Source organism: Chaetodon auriga, chromosome 18 (genome assembly GCF_051107435.1).
Source record: "Chaetodon auriga isolate fChaAug3 chromosome 18, fChaAug3.hap1, whole genome shotgun sequence".
Taxonomy (NCBI): domain Eukaryota; kingdom Metazoa; phylum Chordata; class Actinopteri; order Chaetodontiformes; family Chaetodontidae; genus Chaetodon; species Chaetodon auriga.
Window position 1 is genome coordinate 6,035,062 of NC_135091.1, and position 19,469 is coordinate 6,054,530.

A 19,469-nucleotide genomic window follows, 5' to 3' on the forward strand; every position below is an offset into this window, starting at 1 on the left:
CAAAGCTGACTTTAGGCTACCCCTATGTGCTCCCAAAAGTGCTTAATTAAATCAAATTGAATTCTTCTGAGTTTGTGATACATTCAAAGCTTTGGAAAAAGCAAAGTGGACCTTGACTTGGGACCTTGTTGTGTTTAACTGGCTCCTTTCAGGGTTAAGAATGAACTTGCATGCTCAGCACAGCTTCAGGCAGATGTCCAGACCCGGAAGATTAACAATTGAGTTACAGTTTGCTTCTTCTTTTGACTTGACTTTGGCACAACTGTAGACTCGACTTGGCCTTAGACTCGCCTTCACAAACATGGAGCATTTGGTCATTCCTGGACTCACCAATCTGCATTTAATCTCACTGCACATGTTCAAAAGCGGCTTCGATGTGAACGTGCTGAACACCAACACTTCTCTGCTCTCATGCTAGAAACTGAATAAGAATTTCGAAAGGCAAAACGTATTAAATCCTAACGTCTGAGAATGAAACGCTCTCTGAAAGGCTGTTTTTCCAAGGTTCACTGGCAAGTGACTTTGTCTTCATGCCTGCTCAATAGAGTTTTTGTTGAATTTCTATTCATTTTTTCACAGTTAGCACTGTTGTTTTGTCTTTATCTTTTACTTTTGTCGGTGGTATTTTGGGTTCATTCCTCCTGTCCTCTATTTGCTGTGCTTTTCAGGCTTTTGGCCTTCAGAGGAGTATTTTCATTTCACACTTTTCTCCTCTTTTTTTGTTCCCTTTTATTTTATTCTCATCTGAGGTGGGAGGGGCTGCCGTGCTTTCCCAAACACAATTCAGACATGACTGACAATGGATAATCAGTGCTGATCGTGCCTGCTGTCCTCTGTCACATCTGTGTAAATTGCAGGGGAGGGAGATTTTTGAGGACGTTTACGAACCGCCCTCTTCGGGCTCATCAGTGTAAGTTTCCACGTGACATATTTTTCATCATTAACGAGTACAGGCTACACCTCATGAAGTGGCATGCTATTTTGACAAGGGCACTGTGTCCTTTTCCAAAAATAATCTCAGGTCCAGTGTGCTGCCTGAGGTGAATTTTTAGTGCTCCGTTATGCACATTAATCCTCGATAATTCAAACTCACCAACACACACAAACACATCCTCCCACTCGAAATGCAGCTCACCGTCACCTTTATCTAAAGCTGCGTGAATCAATCCTTCTTATGAACAATGCATCAAATAAGGATGTGTGGCACGCATCTCATTGTTTTGGTCTTCCCCGCCCACAGATTCATGGTTTTGGTGATGTTTTCGGCCTTGTTTCCAGCTGCAGCGTGCAGCTGTTTCCAGCTGTACACTACCTGCCCAGCACCAAACAGCAGACAAAGTTAGCGACAAGCTGGTGAACACAGTGGAGCATTTAGCAGCTAACTAGCCAGATACTTTCATCAGGAGCTGGTGCACAAAAAAAATTATCGCTGCTTTAATTGCCAGATTCTTAAATGCATTTCTGTTGTTGTCGTAGTTGTCTTTCCTTGTCATCTTCTGCACTTGTGTCTCCGTTCTGTTTAGCTATTTGTCGCTTGTTCGGCGCTTCCTTCTGCTATATGAAGGGCATTCATGATTTATTTGTCTAAGCTTTATAGATTTTATCAGATCTTTTGATCACATTTCTTCTGTTCTGGCAAACAGTTGTCAAATCTGAGGGCAGATTCGCAGGAACATCAGGTGTCAAGTTTCCTTTATACCAATTTAATTCTGCAATTTTGTTTTTCTGTGCGGTTATTCAAATGTTGAACGTTTTCGCATTGGAAGGGCCCCATATTCATCATAACAGAGTGAAGGTTACGCCTTTAAAAAATTAAATTGCTGTTTCCATTCAGACCGTGAATGGATTTAAGCCAAAATCAAATGAGCTGACCTCGAGTCCTGCTTGGCTCTCCTCTTTTCTTCGGAGACAATACCGCACAGTTTTTATTCCTGTGGCTGGCAAGAATTCACTAAAGGTTTAAAAATATTTGACTTTTTTTTTTTGTCAGTTAGTTTCTAGTCTAAGTCACGCATTTTGTAACATGTCACAGTTAAAGCCAAACTCTTCTGGCTGAAAGTGTTCATATTTACTATAAATCTAAATAAATCGTATGTTTAATGTAATGGAAGCAACCAATCCTTTATCATGAGCTCAAGTTTCAGGGAAAGTCAACTTTAAAATTCTTGTTGCCGCAGTCAAAACCATTTCATATGCTTTACAGTGATGTGTATTCAAGGCAAAATAGAGAGGACAGCCTGAACCAAGAGGACGAAGTCAGTCTTGACTTTTTCTCTCCATCTTCAAATAAAGTGTGTGACAGACAGGCAGTGGAGCAAGTTGTCCAGGTGGGAATAAAATAACAGGAGAGTCACGGAGCTGTCAATAAAGCAGTGGTCAGAGGAGGACGAGGACAGACAGGGAGCGCCATGTACAGTGTCAGCCCAGTCACCAGAATAAAATGCTGTGAAATTTGTGCGTGTCATACGTACGTCCCATTTTTAAGGCACTGGGCACCCCTTTATCATCTTTGACTTCTACAGACAATCCCCTCTCAAGACCAACACGTCAAATGATGTAGTGTAAAGAGTAAGAAAAGGCTGCATTTGGAGGAAGGCGGAGTGGTTGGATGGGTTAAGCACAGGACTTTCACCCAGGAGGCAGGAGCCCTGCTTGTGCCAACTAAACCGGGTATTTTTAACAAGACGTGTTTGCAGCTTCTAAACTGGGTATTTTAAGTGCAAATACTATCTTATCCTAATCCAGATTTTTGTGCCTAAAATTGAAGATTGAGATGTAACATTTGAAAGACATGCAAACCCTCCACATATCCATGGTTTGCAGAGAGCAGGTTCAGGTGCCTTGCCCTCGCCTGTCCCTGTCCCTGTCCTTGTCTCAGAAAGGAATTGGGTCCACACCCATCTTGCCTCCTCGTCAAGACCTCCCAAAGCTCTGAAAATTCATCAGTCATCAGTGATTATTAAAGATGTTAAACCTTTTTCTGATCTATGTCCTCTCTGCTTAAGTGTAGGATTTTGGGTGCTTTATTTTGCTAAATAGAACAATGATGGTGCTTGATGACAAAGTCACCAAAGAGCCTGCAATTCAACCTGTGAGGAACATGAATATCTGAATGAAATTTCATGGCGATACATTCAGTAGTGGTCAAGACATTTCTATCAAAATTACAAATCTAAACCTCATGGTGGCGCTAGAGGAGAAGTGAGTGAAAGGTCAGTGTCATGCATCATCAGGGAATCATAAATGTCTGTATAAAATTTTGTGCCAATCTATCAAATAAATGTTGAGATATTCCACCGGACGGGTGAAAACTGTCCATCCAACAGCTGAGATATTTGAGTCTGGACCAGGATCTGACTGAAATGCTAACATTACCTTCCATAGAGCCATGCTGCTAGCGTAAAAACATCGTCATTGGACATAAAAACTGTCACTGAACGTAATCCAGGGTTTTGCGAAATCGTCCAGTAATTGACTTTCTTGTCTGGTGATAGGGTTGGTCCAAAAACACCGGAGCCCCCTCTGCAATCCATCATCGACCAGACACTGGATGACACGTTTAGTCTCAAAATTGCATTGAGCTACTGGTGAGCTCCACTGAGTGCTGTGAGAGGTTAGATTGCTGGAAATTGCCTGCCCAGGAAGAATGTACCTGCTCCTGGGTCGAACAGGGTCATCTGCTGCTTCCAAATAAAAAATCTATTTATGCTTGTTGTCCATTTCCAGCGCAGAGATTTTCCCGAGCAGATCAACTCTCAGTCCACCTGATCTGTTGTTACGCAGCAATGACTACCTGCCATGTTTTTCCTGGCTGGCTCTTTGCCACCGGAAGCCAGATAAGAGTTGCAACATGATACTTTGGTTTGATGTGAGGGATGAAAAAACAGTGGTGGGAGAGATACAAACATCTTCAAATCACTGCAGACCAGAATTCACGCTGTGAAAGGCAATGTTTGGTATAACAGCTACTGAAAAAAAAAGAAGAAGAAGACAGTGTCCCCACATGAAAATCTAAGGAATAAATCCACTTTTAAATATACTTCAGCACATGTCGGACATATAGTGCACTAAATATAAGGTCTGTACATCCCAAATCATTAAGAGTGAGTATTTCCTACAAGAAAAAGCTTCAAAAACCCACTTTTATCTGTACTTCAGATGCTTATGACAGCTGAAGAACACACTTTCATATTTGGACAGTGCGGCGCCGACGTCCATTGCTGCAAATAGAGCTGTGTGGACTCTATATACCCGTGCAAAATCATTCCCGAGTTGAAAGCAAAGGTATGCTTAGATAATTTCAGCCCACTGTACACAAACCTGCGTCTGTAAAAGCCGCCTGCATCAATGCATACAAAAGTATGGCATGACAGCAGTGTGTACGAGGAAATAACTGCAAATAACAACCTGGAACCTGCAACTTCAGCAAACACAACAGTGAGGATACGCTGCTGTCTATAATGGCAGGGTACCAGCACTGTGTAACAATAGCAAATTCACATTCAGAAGCAGAGTGGTGGCAACAGAGTGATATTTGGTGGCAGGACACCGAAGTTTATTTGCAGGACACTTCCAGGCCAGACAGTCACATTTACTGCTCGGACAGAAAGAAAACACCTGTAATTACACCAACAACCCAGCAACCCTGTGAAAGACTAGAACTGGATTTATTGTCTCTGCAGGTGCCAAAGTTTGCCTATATGTGAATATTCCTGCCTCCCACAGCCAGAAATTTAGGAGGAGAGATTTTTCACAGCTTTTATGTGGGAGAGGTGGCACTAAGAGAGACAAAACACACTTAGAGGATACACAGCGGTTCCCTGCTTGTACATTTCCATCCACACCACATATTTTTAGCTCAGCTGTGCACCAAATCAAAACATCTATTTTGTCTTCTTGGCAGGCCTGTCATGATGTTATCTAGCCCCACTCTGACATGTGCGCCTGTCACCACCGCTGGCAGATGGTGAAATGTGGGCAAATGATTTGTTTTTAATTCTAACAGGAACATACACAGACTGGTGCTAACACAAGCGAGTTAGCGGCTGTATAATGCACGAGTACCTAGATAATTGCATCTACAGGAAATGATTGCAAATGTGCTGAATACAGTTTCTGGTGGTGCATTTTATGGTCTGAAAGCAGGGATAATAAAAACCACCCTTCAACCAAATTCGAAAGTCATTTAAATCACTTTTTGACAGAAAGGTTCTTCGCACAAATAAAAAATACAGTTATGTTCACAGTCCACCAGCTGTCCACAAGGTCTCCTTTAAATCAAATGAAGCACCTCCTGGCTGTACATCTTGATGACAGTGCAGATCCAAGCCCTGGTGCTCCGGTTAATGTCTTTGAAAGAGTTTGATTTTTGTCCTGCAGAACTCCTGAATGTCTCCGTCGAGTCTTTCTGTGCTGTAAATGAGTTCAGTTTACATCACCATATGACAAAACGTACTGTTTTGACTTTGACTTGGCTCATGTGTCGTGTCTCACCTGCGTAGGATACAGGCTGATTCCACTCTATTCTATTTTGTATGCTTTATTAGGAGGGGTGCCTTTGTGGGTGGGAGCAGCTGAATGGTTTTGGGGGGCCCAGAGCTGGACAGGGGTCCTGGACTGTGCAAGGAATTTTAAATATTTTTGTGTCAGAACTGTTTTTGAACTGTTGTCAGGGGGCCAACTGTGCTGCCCCCGTTTAGAAGCACGAATATATTTCAATGTTTAAACCTGCTATACCCTGATTTTTTTCTGGAAACACCCTGCGAGCACGGCTTTGATATGTACCAGCCTTTAGGTTGATATGGCCGAGGTTTTACTATGACAGATCATTTAAAAAAGCAGAAACTTCTGTATCGACTTAATGCAAATGATCACTGAGAGAGTTTTTGTATGTGTGGGGGTGTTTGCACAAAAAGCAGAAAGGTCTTGCAGATCATGAATCTGGCTTTCATTCTTTCTCCCACTCTTTCTCTCTCCTCAGCTGCTGTTTTTTTCCCTGAAACTCAAAACTTGCTTAATTGGCACGACCATAATTAAGTACAATATTATCAAAGCAGGTGGTGAAAGGCTCACAATGTAGGTATAATCCATAAAATAAGGAGAGAAGAAAACAAATGGCAAACATACATTAAATACACTGTTCAACCTACACTATACACGGTAGTGAAAGAAAAACTAATTGTTCCAAACAAGTAATTGATAAAAGTATGTGCAGCAATGGAAGATGTATTCAGATCCTTTACTTAAATAAAAGTACTTGTACAACAAAGCAAAAATACTCAATTTCAAAACGTTATTTTAATACAGAAATATTATTAACATTACAAAAACATGCTCATCGTGTAGAATGTTCTGTTATTTGCTGCATTTAATTACTAAACTATAATTATTTATGCAATGACATGTAGCAACATTTAATTAATGTTGTCGCCTAGCATGTCAGGGTAACTTACTTTATTGTTTGATGTACGATCTCATAGTATAATCTATAGCCTAACCAAGGAACATCACATCTTATCATCTGATAGTATGTTATATATCTGAAAAAAAGCTACTAACTATAACTGTCAAATAAATTTATTGGAGTAAAAAGAACAAAATGAAATCCTACAGTGTAAGAAAGTACAGTGGCATGTACTCAATTTAAGCACAAGGACCTCAAAAATTAAGTAGGATGCAGTAAATATATTTATGATAAGATAAAGGTGACAACAATAAAAAGAAAAATTTATTTTTTGATCAAAACAGGAAGCGTGTTTATACTCTGTCTCTCATATTATATTATTCATGAGGGCGAAAAGTTCTGTGTTTTTTTTAACTTCATTATTAACGTGTAAAAAATACTTAATGAAAAAAAAAAAAACACATTACGACACTAAAAGAAATCCAAGTTTAGTTCCGGTGTTTTTTTTTTTGTTTTTTTTTCCAATCAACGGCTGCCTCGTGACGTCACACACTTTCTCTGCTGCGCTCGCGCTCCCTCCCTCCCTCCCTCTCTCTCCCTCTCTCTCTCGCTCGCGCGCTCCCTCACTCCGCGTGAAACAAAGTGTAGTGTCCGCGAGAGCCCGTAGGAAGCGAAAAGAGAGAAACCGGAGAAAGGAGAGAATGGAGCGGCTGAATCCACAACAACAGGAGGAATAACAAGCCAGTAAAGAGAGAAGCGAAGCAGGCTGAAGACGGAGGAGAGGACGGAGAAACTCGGAGGAGAAAAACTTTCCCGTGGGGGGAAAACTGTTACAGACACAACACACGGCCACGTTTGACGACATGGATACACTTTTCTCCGTTTTCCTGGGACTCCTGTCTCTCTTCTCGGCAGTGTTGAACGTCTCCGGCCAGATACCGACAGGTGAGGACGAACAGAGGAAAAACGCTCAGTTTTGACTCTTTTCTGTGCTGAAGGGAAAAGTTTGGACGATGTTTTCCTCCCCGCGTGTGAACGCGTTTGAGTCCCCGACAGGTGTGTTCGGCTGCGGGAGAAAAGTTCGCACCCGCGTTGAAAACGCACCGTCGTGCTTGTTTTGCGGCTCTTTCCAGATTTCCTCGGATGTGAGACGAGCTGCTTTCGTGGAGTGAAGATGCTTTTTGTCACTGTCGAAATGCAAAACGCTCCTTAGGCTTGTGTGAAATTGGCTTTTTCTTCTTTATTATGTGTTTGCCCCAACTTGAATGTCTGACACTGACCCGATGGTTGGATGGTGAACTCTAACGTTTAAAACTAAGTTGCAGTATTTCTGATTGGGGAGTGAGGATCTTGTTTATAAAACGATCTGACTTAAGGACCAAAAAGCACGAATCGGTTGTATTTACTTGCAATAAAGATCCAATATGACCCAACATTTCTTTCGTGGGGTTACCGATTAACAACACGTATTTGAGGCGGAGTGCAGCGCTGCTGTGACAGTGTGGTGGGCAAACATCGTTCCGTGCAGCCGTGCGTCCTCCGGAGCGTCGAAGGATGAAGAAAAAGTTACTGCGTGCGCGGAGATGACCGCTTAATAACTATAATACTCACGCAGGAACACACTGATTACTCACATAATGGCCGGTTATTACAGTGATCTTGTACTTTATGTTTCCGTCCTGTGATTCTCTCACGGTGCCTTATTCATCTGTCATTCAGCAACTATTTCTGACTCATAATCTACTTTAATGCATGCAGTATTCGTATGGTATTCATAGCATGCCGCTCCGTACAGTCTGTGGTGTATTTTGAGTCTTTACAGAGGACTGTGGGGCTTTTGCAAGACGCAATCGGTGGTCGCTTTTCGCTCCCTGCAAGCCGAACGATCCTCTTCTGCTCCAACTTTATTTGCGCTGCATGCAGTAAAACCTAATGGTTTGGAGTAAAGCCCGTGCGCAGATTGCCTGGTTGATGAAGTGAATATTGTTCTTGCACCATGAGATTGAACTTAAGGAGAGGGGGGATGAAGTGGATCGGTTACTTTTTCTCTCAAGACTCCGGTTTCGCCTCATTGCAAACTGAAGATTTGTGATGATAGATGTGGTTTTTATGGACTTTCTGCGGGGAGGGCGCAACCGCGTGCATGACCATTCACCTCCATTTAGTAGATGAAACGAGCGTGACATTAAACTCTTGCGTATTTTTCTGGAGGTGCACGGAAACCCTTTCACCTGGACTTCAGGTTGACCCCACTTGAAACAGTCACCCGTATCGTTAAGAGCCTGTGCGCCCGGCTCGTCCCTCTGGTCTGCAGAAACACGTATGCACTCCGCCGGGGAGGGAAAAAAAGGCTGCTCGGTGCGCTCCGGGACCATGCCAGTGCAAAAGTCCCCTAAATGAACTGGAGAACGGAGTTATCCTGCAGCCGTGTTGCTGGTGCAGGAGCGACCGGACGCTGAGAAAACAAAGTCCTCTTATATTTTCTGCAGCTCTCGAGTCTCCGCCAAGCAAACTCTCCGTACCTGCGTCTCTGTCTGCGTGGCTGCTGTGCGTTTTATTTCCGCATTCGGCAGTTGCAGAGAGAGAGAGAGAGAGAGAGAGAGAGAGAGAGAGAGAGAGAGAGAGAGAGAGTCTCACACAGCTGTCACACAGCTGACCTCCAAAAACACAGTAAAAGTACAGTTTTAGGACACATCGCGCTCCATTGAAGTGCTGCAAACAGCATCAAATAGTAGAAAAGCGCCGTTTCCTCCTCAGTGTTCGCTCAGGCCTGTTCATGATTTGCATAGAAATTACGCATTAATCACCACTTCATCTGTGAACGTTTTATTGCCCTCCTCTCCCCACCCCCATACCCCGTCGCCACCCCCCCCTCCCGTCCCCTCCCTTGTGGCCATTTGGCCCTCTGGGTAACAAATGTGTGGAATTTCTTTGAGGCCTCTTTGGGAATCTGAGTGCTGTTAATTTGCAAGTAAATACTAGTGACTGGATGCTGCTTTGCAGACAGCGGGTGGTGGGCTATCATTAGTCTGGAAAGGGGGTTCAAGAAAGAGGACTTGCAGTCGGTTGTGTTGCACAGAAAAAAAAGCATAGATTTTAGGATAAAAGCAATCAACTTTAGCACTAATTAGTTATCCAGATACAAGGAAAAGGATGCTTTAACTGCGATGAAAGCACAGGTTTTCTAGGGATACATATAGTGCGTAATTGCCCTTTTCTGTACACGCTGTGAATACTAATTAATCAAAGAGTCACTGGCAGCAGTTGTATTGGATCACCTCACCTGTGGCAGCGGTGATGGGGTTGTTCGTTAGTACAGCCGCTGTGAAGTGACACTGAGGAAAAGTGGTGACTGTCACAGCAGAAGTCAGTGATGGAGGGAGTCACTGGAGAGACGTGTGCGGCGGCGCAGCGTCAGTCGCTGCTGCTCTCTGGAATCACAGACAAGGACGAGAAAAAATCAGCGGCGAGGATTTAAAGCCGTCCGTCACATTTGAACAAAGTCACTTTGAGTTTGTGTGAGGATGTCTTTTCTCCAAATCTGTCTCATTTCCCTCTTTATCTTCCAGTTTCCCCATTTAGAAAGTCAAACTATAAATTATGGCCTTTGTATAAATCAGCCTCCTCTTATCGTGCTGTTTTGCAGCAGTTTTATTTTGGCCTATCACTTACAAAGTCAGTGCGATAAATATGAGCGCGCGCGCGCGTCTTTACGAAGTCACTAACTGAGTTTATGTTAATTTGACAACTTTCTAAATCTGTCTCCTCTCTGATCGAGCTGTGACACAGATTCCAGGCGTCTTTAATCTTAATGAAGTGAAATAATTGTTTTCCATTAGTGTCTCCAGACGAATTAGAAGGCTGCCGCTGCTACTGAGCACCACATCTGAGCCGGTTTAATTATAATTGTAAATTATTTCAGTATTTTGAACATTTGAACCAAGTTGGTTTAATTATAATTACTTTTCAGCTCCATTTGCAAGATGAAATAAAATAGTGTGTTTTCCCGGAGAAAGGCGAGAGAAAGAGAGTGAGAGTGAGAAAGGAGAAGAGGAGGAGGAGGAGGAGGAGGAGGAGGAGGAGGAGGAGGAGGAGGGAAGAAAAAAAAAAAAAAAAAACAAGAAATGCAACCATTGGTTTTTGGCCGTGGGCATCTCCTCCACTCAAGAGACTGTGAAAACGGCAGGAGGGAGTGTGTGTGTGTGTGTGTGAGTGGCTGTATGTGTGTTTCTCTGTCATGTCCTGTGTGTGTGTGTGTGTGCAGACCAAATGTGTGTGTCAACTCGTGTGTGTTGCTGTCACTTAAAGAGAAAGAGGGAGGCCGATGCTTTTAAGCCCTGCGGAGTACAGTGGTACAAAGATGAGCATGTGAAATGTTTGCCTCTCATTTGGATTCTTGTGGAAATGCCTCCTCATTCTACCCATGCCATGTAAAATGGCGCCAAATCAAAGGCCGTTTTATTTATTTTCTCGTTAATGCTTCAGTCCGCCGTCCTTCAGATCCATCTTAATGTCTTCTCTTCAAATCAAACACCACTTTGCTCAGAGCCACTTTGTTTCTTCGGATTTCAATTTAGTGATAGATTTAAAAAGCCCATCTCTTTGAAAGCACTGGCTCATTTCTTCAGTCGTTTGGGGATGGAGTCTGTGCGCGCACAGGCGTGTGTGTAAAATGTAATTATTCTGTTGAGAGAATTCATTAGCTAATCCCTCATTAGACTCAGTGTGTGTGTGTGTGTGTGTGTGTGTGTGTGTGAATGAATTTGAGGGTTTGTGTTGGAAAACGGATTAGCGACACATAGCGTCGGTGCAACCTTTTGGCCTCTGACTGAACATGACATGATGGATGCAGCTCGTGGTTCAGGTTTGCGTGCGCCATGCTGTGGAGGAATGAGAAGCACTGCAACGACAAACGTTTGCATTAAAATGTTGTGCAAGTTTTGATTTTGGCTAAGAAAACCGGTGCAGGTCTCAACTACTAAATGAATCAACCGGGGACTGTGACACATCACGGCCATGATTATTTTCATCGTCGTTTACCTGATGAATATCTTCTCGATTAATCATTTAATCTATGGTAGACCTTAAACAGTAGTCGATTAATCAATTAGTCAAAATGCCAAACATTAATTAGCTCATTAATAGATGATGAAAGTGCTCGTTAGCTGCAGGCCAAGTCTACAAACTGTCAGAAAAGGGTGAAAATAGTCCTGAAAAGCCAAAGCTGATACCACGAAATCGCTTGTTTTGTCCAATCAGCAGTCCAGAAACAGTCCTGTCGCTTAAAAATGACTTAGCAATAAGTCAAATACCAAAATGGTTGCTAATTAAATTTCAGAAGCAGGACTAATTGATCAATCAACAAATGGCTGCAGCTCTAACAGCAGTTGTTTCGTTGTTTTTTGGTGAATGAATTCGTTTCTTCTGACCCACTCGTGCTCCGTGCTGCTCAGCTGCACGGTGGTGAAGGAGAGGAGGGAACGGGGGGCTCCAGTTACAGTCGAACTGGGGACATTTTGGCCAAGCGCACCCCCACTCTTCGTATCCTTAATGTTTTTTGGCCTCCCTGGTGGAGTGGCAGCATGACCCGCATGCTTTGTTTTTGGTGGAAGAGGCAGAAGCAGGTACTGCAACATCCAGGTGCGTTTGATGAATAGGCTCCCATCACCCCGTCTGCTGTTTCCACTCTTGCATTTTATGCACAAATTGAAAGTTAACATAAAAACAGGCCGATGGAAATGTCCCTAATGTCACAGTGAGGATTAACCTTTAGATGGCGGTGTGATGGGTATAAATCATCAGTGATTGAGCAGTGAACCGGGACAGTGTTGAAGTCCCGTTGGAAATGAAGGAAGGCAGCACATCCAAAACAAATCCCAATTCCCCGAAATATCACATCCCAGACGAATGACTGTATTAGTCCAGTATCATCAATCTCTGCTCTGCCCTGTTTGGCTCTGGTCACAGCTGTCGGTACAAGGGGGCCTTGAAACACCCTGCTGCCTCACGTACACACTCACAAACACACACACGCACACTTACACACATGGTTGGCTAATGACAGATTAAGTAATCAACACTCTCTGCTGATTAATTACATCGCTGTACACACACACACACACACACACACACACACACACACAGTCTGCCTCACACAGACACAGATGTGAGCAGCCTCAGTACCAGTTGTGTAGTCTAGTGTGCGGTGATAATGATATATTCAACAGTGACGCGGCTGGTGTGTGTGTGTGTGTGTGTGTGTGTGTGTGTGTGTGTGTGTGTGTGTGTGTGTGTGTGCGTGCAATGGAGAGAGAGGTTGGGAGAAGTGGCGGCAGGTGATGACAGTCTTGGGAAAATGATTATTTTTAGGGTTGACGTGAGGGTCAGGTGAGGCAGAGGGTAAAGGTCGAGGCCGGGCGTCTGCTTGATAAAGGTGTGTGTGTGTGTGAGCGCACGTGTGCGAGTCGACAGCTCGTCCTTCCTGCTGCGACAGATTTGTGTGTGTTACGTATACGATTTGTGAAGCTGTTGCTTCACTCGGTCGCTCCCGCTGAGCAGAATGTGTACACGAAAGCCGGATTCATGCTCGACGCCGCCTGTGTAGATTTTGATCGCTGCTTCTGAGTCAGCTTCCTCCTTCATCATCGACGAGCCCGACCAGCATCCGCGTTTCTGAGGAGGCGAAGCTCACGGGCGATCGATCGGTTTATCGCCGTGAAAATAATCAAATCATCACTCGAGTCCTTTTTCATGCAGAATCTGCTGTTTTATGATACTGAACTGAATGTGTTTTGGTCTTTTGGTGGATCAAAACAAACTTTTTTCTGACATTCTATCGACCAAACAATTGATCGATTCCTCGCTGAAGACGACGATCGTGCGTCGCTCTCCTGTATCAATAACGCTGAGTCATCTCTCCTCTGTATATGTGACTGTACACCTGTGCATGCCATCCAGTCTAACTCTCTCTTATTATTTTCTGCTTTGCTTCTGTTGGACCCAGCTCACATGGGGCGCGCTGAGAAGGGTGAGTTACAAGTGGCCAGCCAAGAGCTGAGCTTCGTCACTCATAGTCATCATCATCTGTGTCTTTGGTGTCTTCACTGTTAGCCCACAGCCTTCACCTCAAAGTTCCTTTTTCTGTTGTGCCGATCTAATTGTTGGTTTTGTCCTCCCTTCCTTAAGCTGACGTGTCTGTAGTACTAACCATCCCGTTCGGTCTCACTGCTCATTGGTAGTTGTTTTTGGCACCTGTGGGCGATCACACCTTGACACACCAGTACAACGTCTTTTGGACAATTGCTTACACCTTGTTATTCCGGTATTAAAGTTCAGTATGCAGTCATATTTCCTCAGTGTGAACACGTTGAGCAGGACCATGAACTGTTTCAATGCTCACTGCTGTTCTGCTCCCTGGAAATGATTTCTATAATGACAAACTTGAACTGGTGAAATATTTGAAGCACTCTTGTTCTGGTTTGCCGCTGTCTGTCTCCGAGACTCTGCCAGCCTGGCTGTCAGTTAATGTATTTACCATTTGTCTGTGTGCCCCCACCCGCCTGTCTGTCTCTGTCTGTCTTTGTGGAGTTAGACAGCTGTCGGTCGGCCTGAAGTTTCCAGGTGCTGTTTGTTTAGCTGAACCTGCTCTTTAATAAAGGAGCTCTGAGAAACTTTGTTCCTGCAGTGGCTGAACACACCTCCTCTTCTTCTCGTCTCCTCTCTGAAAATGTCCACTTTAGCATCCTCACATCCTCTCAGGCTGTCTCGCACATATCCTCGATTTTTCCTCCACCCCGCCGTCTCTTCTCTGTTTCTCACATAAACGCTCGCAGCAGATGGATGTTAATGAGGGAGATGTTTTTTTTTTTTTTGTTGTCAGAGTGACAAGTTAGTAAAAATACACCGCAGAGACGCAGAGTGATGACTCTCTGACTGTAGAGTTTGGTATCCCACAAGGCTCTGCTGCGACAAAATCAAAGCAAACAGGAAGTTTATATTTTTGTTTACTGGAATCAAAGACGGCAGAAATCCTCAGTTCGTCTTACACAAGGTCACATTGTGGTTAATCCTTAAAACCGACAAAAGATGCTTTGATTTGCTTTCGTTGTTTATTTTTGTTTTTTGCGTGTGTGTGAGAGTCAAACATAGGATTTGGAGTGTTATGCTCCAAAACACACATTAGTTAATACAAAAATAATAGAGGCCTAATGAAAGCCCAGCGAGGCAGAAATACTGTCAGTTCATATTAAGCAGGACAGGTTCTTGAAAATGGTTTTGGCAGGTTCTACATGAGCTCTCACTAATCACAGTAGATTACGCTCAACTCAGGATGTTTGGAACTGCTGCCACTTTTATTGCTCTGTGAGGCCTCTGCAGTTTTGGTTTAGTCCATCTCACTGTACTTTGGAGGTGGTTTGGTTGATTGGTTGTGTGGATTTAACCACATATTTTCATTCATTTCTTGTTCATTTGGACAAAATCAAACTTAAAACCGATTGGAAAACCAGTTCTGAAAGTACTGATAAAGTAACCCACAACTGCTCAGATGGACACAGATCTGATCGTCTGCCTTGGTGCTATATTAACATCCTCCACATCCGGCCAAGTCCAGGCTGCCTTCGTGGTCAAAAGCCTTTTCTGTTCCTATCTCAACTTAGCCGACTTTGCTCTAAACCTTTAAGACCTGGTCACATGGGACCACCGTTAGCAGGGGTTGATTTAGAAATTGTAGTTAGCCATGATGGCGGTTCCCGGCGGCAACTTCCTGTGTTTACTTTCAGTCAGACACAAAATTATATGATACATGTAAAAATAATGTTCAGAGTCCTCGTTTCTCCACATCTCTCCAGCAGGAGAGGTGACGAGTGCAACATTGACATGAACCATGGAGTCACAACAGCCACATTTGTGGGAAATGAACTGTAATTATCCTTTAATGCATCGTGTTTAATTTGTGATTTTTTTATGTGCAGTAGCTTTTTCAGTCCCCTCTCTGCCATAAAAATGATGGTTAACTCTACTATTAATAGCACATATCAGCCATTATTACCATAATATTTACATTATCGCGCTGCTCTGAAGGTTTCTTTCAAGGAGCCTGAAGTGAAAATCTCATCCCGAAGCCGATCCAAGTGTCGGCTGTGGGCCGGAGACCTTACAGTAAATCTCCAGTTTTCCTGTTGTCACTGTAACCAAACCCTGCCATTGTCCTGCATGTTTAGCAAATGTTTGAAGATACTGAGTTCAAGCCAAACCGCTCAGGACAGAAATACACGAGTGTTGGGGAATTCTGGTGGCTAAAGTGTAACTCGGCGCCCTCGCCTTAAATGTGTCCTGGGACGTGTGCCACATCATCACCCCCCCTCTCGCCTTCCTCCACTTTCAACCACCTAATAAAGAGAAATTGCCCAAAAATGAGCCTTAAAAGGAGGTTTTCATTGGGAAGGTCATGGGAAGCATGACTTTTTTGGGTGCACGTGCCTTTTATTGTCCTTGCTTTGGCTGTTTTTGTCACCTCTAAAGCTCCTTAAGAGACACTTAAGACAAATTAAGACCAGGGAGTGTCTTTAAGTGACACCAGACACTTGAAGATGGAGACAAACTGTCCAGAAAAAGATGCTCTTTGTTTGTTTGCTTTACTTTTCTTTCTGTTTGTTGAGCAAACATGACAGCATGCGTGTGCACATATGCATATTCGTATGAAAGATCTTCATGTTTGCCTTCAGGTGGACTGGATCTACAGACGTGGCCAAAGGGCTCGTGTGTGTGTGTGTGTGTGTGTGTGTGTGTGTGTCTCTGTGTACGCAGCTATAGGCGGTGGCTGAAATGGTTTCCATTAGTCCGGTTAAGAAGACATCTGTCATCGAGTTGCACCCCACACACACACACACACACACACACACACACACGTAGCCATAAGCAGTGGCTGTGCAGTAAACCATAGCAAGTCTCCCTCCTGATCTCTGTGTGCAGTCTCACGCTAAAATCCCAGAGGTCATGCAGTATGTAAAGTGTATCCTGGTATAAAAAAAGGACACTGTTTCTACTGTTATTATCTTATATTCCTTTTCAATACCTCTCGCCTCTGCTCTTTAAGCTGATTTCAGTAGAAAGCTTTCGAGATATATAAACCCTCCGCTGTGTGTGAGCTCACGGGCAGATGACCAGTCCATTAAGATTATCATCTCCATCCCCGACCATGTATCTTCACATCACGGCGATGCTGGTCCTCTGTCTGTCTGTCTGTCTGAGTAAGCAGAGATTTAAATCTTCTAGCAGATATTCCAGAGCTATCTTTCTCCTCTAAATCATGTTACGGGGTTTCTTTTTTAATCTGCGTGTCGGCCGTCCTAATCTGTCATTTGGTCGGTCTGTCTGTCTTCCTGCCAGCCAGCCGCTGTGTGTGTGTGTGTCCCTCCTGTCTGTAAATGGCTGGATGACTGCCGACACATGGTCAGCCTGACAGCAGCGGCGCACACGTATACGCACCTACAGTCAATCACTCTAACGGACAGGCTGAGTGGGAGTGTGAGAGACAGACATTTGAATGTTCAACATCTGTCTGTCAGTTTTCTGGTTGGCCCTCCTCAGCCTTGATTCCTGAAACACCGTCTCTAATAAAGTCATGTATTCTAACAGTTCAGCCCACATATGACAAGCGTCATTTGAATATTTCAGGCAAAGCTATTAATATATAAACCCCAAAAGAAGGCTTATTTGTGTTTGCATGAATAATAAAATTTGAGGAAGAATCGTTCTGCGATCATGATAAAATTGAGTGATAGGTAACAAATTTGATTATTGGGTGACCTTTGAAGCTATTTAACCCAAAATACTGAACATTTGCAAGATTCAGCTTCCCAAATGTGCAGACTTGCTGATTTTATTTTACTTCTCGTCATCTGAAACAAACAGTTTGAAGACATTTTTAGGCTTTGAGAGTCTGGAAATGTTTGGTTTAGGCTCCTAGAAAGGGCTTGAATTTTCCTCTTAAAAAGCAGATTCGTGCTTTTTTGACCCTCACATGCCTGCATGTATGTTGAAAGTATCAAAGGGTTGCTGTAATTGTTCCTCCTGTCCTTAGTGGCTGTGAAGAGATCCCTCCCTACCACCATGATTTTAATGGAAAAGATGGAGCGCAAAATCTTCAGTCCTCGTTCTCGTCCTTGACAGGAATTTAATTTAATCCGTAATGAAAGCCGTACAAAACAGTGTTAGTGCCCAGCAGACTTGAATGAGCCGTTACAACCGAGTTTTATACTTCTCAGGGATTAGGAAGAGGTCACAAATGATGTGTAAAGATCACAGTATGTTACTGGCTTACATCAATATTAAAATTCGCAGCACCACCAACAGCTTCAGGCGACGGGGGCCAGCGCCGCCTTTGACTCCCTACCTCCAAACATCAAGCAGCTCAGATTTATTTCCACGCATTCACAGAAGCAAACAATAGTTTTTCCACGGTTTCCATAGATCGTGGGTTCGGGACACCTACCGAGATCGTATTTTTACGAGGCGCTTCTGTTTTTAAGCGAGCAGCGCTGAATGAATCGTTGTGGGAAGCGCTAACCATGACTTCTCCCGCGCCGATTGAAGCGCTGCAAAGTTTTTCTGAACTGTGCAAATGTGCCTCATTTTCACTGGCAGTGAGGAGACGGCAGTGCAGTGAAACTCCCAGCGGACACGCGGCTGCACGGCAACATGTGAACCAAGGAAAACGCCAAAATAGGACATGGGAGGTTTTCATGGGAGGTAGCCGTGTGAAGGCATTTGATTTTTATGTTGATACTCACTGGTGTAACACACACACACACACACACACACACACACACACAGAAAGATGCACACACACACTCCCCAGCGATGTTGATACTGTGCAGACTCCACCGTGTCTGGTGGAGTCGAGTGAAATCAGTCAGTTTAGTCAAACAAACTCTTCTCTCCTCCCCTCCCCTCTACTCCCCTCTGCTCTCCTCCCTCCCCTCTCCTCCCCTCTCTTCTCCTCTCCTCTCCTCTCCTCTTCTCCCCTCTCCTCTCCTCTCTCAGCAGATATTTTACCTCATTCCCGTCTTCCAGTCCTTTTTCCTCCCTTTCCGTGGAATTTATGGCCCACTAACCTAAACAAAGCAACACAACGTTTATCAAACCCTCCCCCCTTCTCATGTGCCCCCCCACCCCCGCCCCACTCCTGCTCCCCCACCTCCTCTGCCCCTTCTTCCCCCTCTTCATCCCACCTCCTCTCCTCCCAAGAACCACAACAAGATCAAGGGTGGGATTTAGTGTTCCCAAATCCAGATTGAATGGTGTTGTGTTACAGGGATGAAGCGTGTGGATTCTGTTTAAGGTGGAAATTGTGATTGCAATGGGAGCTATACGCTGGAGCAACATGGGACCATACTTGTTGTACTTTTAGAGAAACTTCAAGGTCTCTCATCGGGGCTGATATTATGAATCTCTTCCTGCCGCTCAAGCTGAAGGTGACGTCTTCAGATTGCTTGTTTCTGTCGCTCCAAAACCCCCCAAAAAACTCTGTTTACAATGATATAAAGCAGCAGCTGAAAAGCTAGAACCAGGAAGTGTTTGGAATTTTTGCTTGAAAAATTACTTTGATTATCAAAATATGTTGAGTGTTTGCGATTTCCTTCAACTATTGGCAGTTGGAGTCAGTTAACACGCAGTAGCTGCCAAACCATGACGCTTCTGCGTGTTTTATCTGATGAAAACTAAAGAACAGATTCCTCTCTACCGTGTCAGGCTGGCACAAAACATCCTCACCCATCCCCTCCCCCCTCCCCCCTCCCCCCTCCCCCGTCCCCACCTCACCCCCTCCTGTATCACGTCAAGGTCCCGCTCTCCCTCTCCTCCTTCTTCTTCTCTGTCTTGCTATCTCTCTCAGTCACTTTCTGGAATGCTTTTGTTAGTGTTTTCTCTCTGCTCTGTTTTCAGTTCAGCCAGATTTACTCTGACTCACACACACACACACACACACACACACACACACACACACACACACACACACACACAAACCCCCCCTCTGAATATAAGTCTTTGTAGAAGAAACTGTCTC

The 19,469-nt window shown here is 44.0% G+C and overlaps 1 protein-coding gene across 27 annotated transcripts in view; it reads left to right on the forward strand.

Moving 5' to 3' along the window:
- The first annotated feature begins 7,030 nt into the window (after positions 1-7,030).
- Positions 7,031-19,469, forward strand: part of ptprk (protein tyrosine phosphatase receptor type K) — a 105,741-nt gene continuing 93,302 nt past the window's right edge. For 26 of the 27 annotated variants that reach the window (XM_076755449.1, XM_076755455.1, XM_076755454.1 and 23 more), the window contains exons 1-2: positions 7,031-7,348; positions 13,407-13,430. In XM_076755449.1, the coding sequence (XP_076611564.1) occupies positions 7,267-7,348; positions 13,407-13,430 (106 nt within the window). In that variant the 5' untranslated portion in view covers positions 7,031-7,266. The remainder of the gene's footprint in view (positions 7,349-13,406; positions 13,431-19,469) is intronic. The other variant, XM_076755458.1, reaches the window with a different exon arrangement.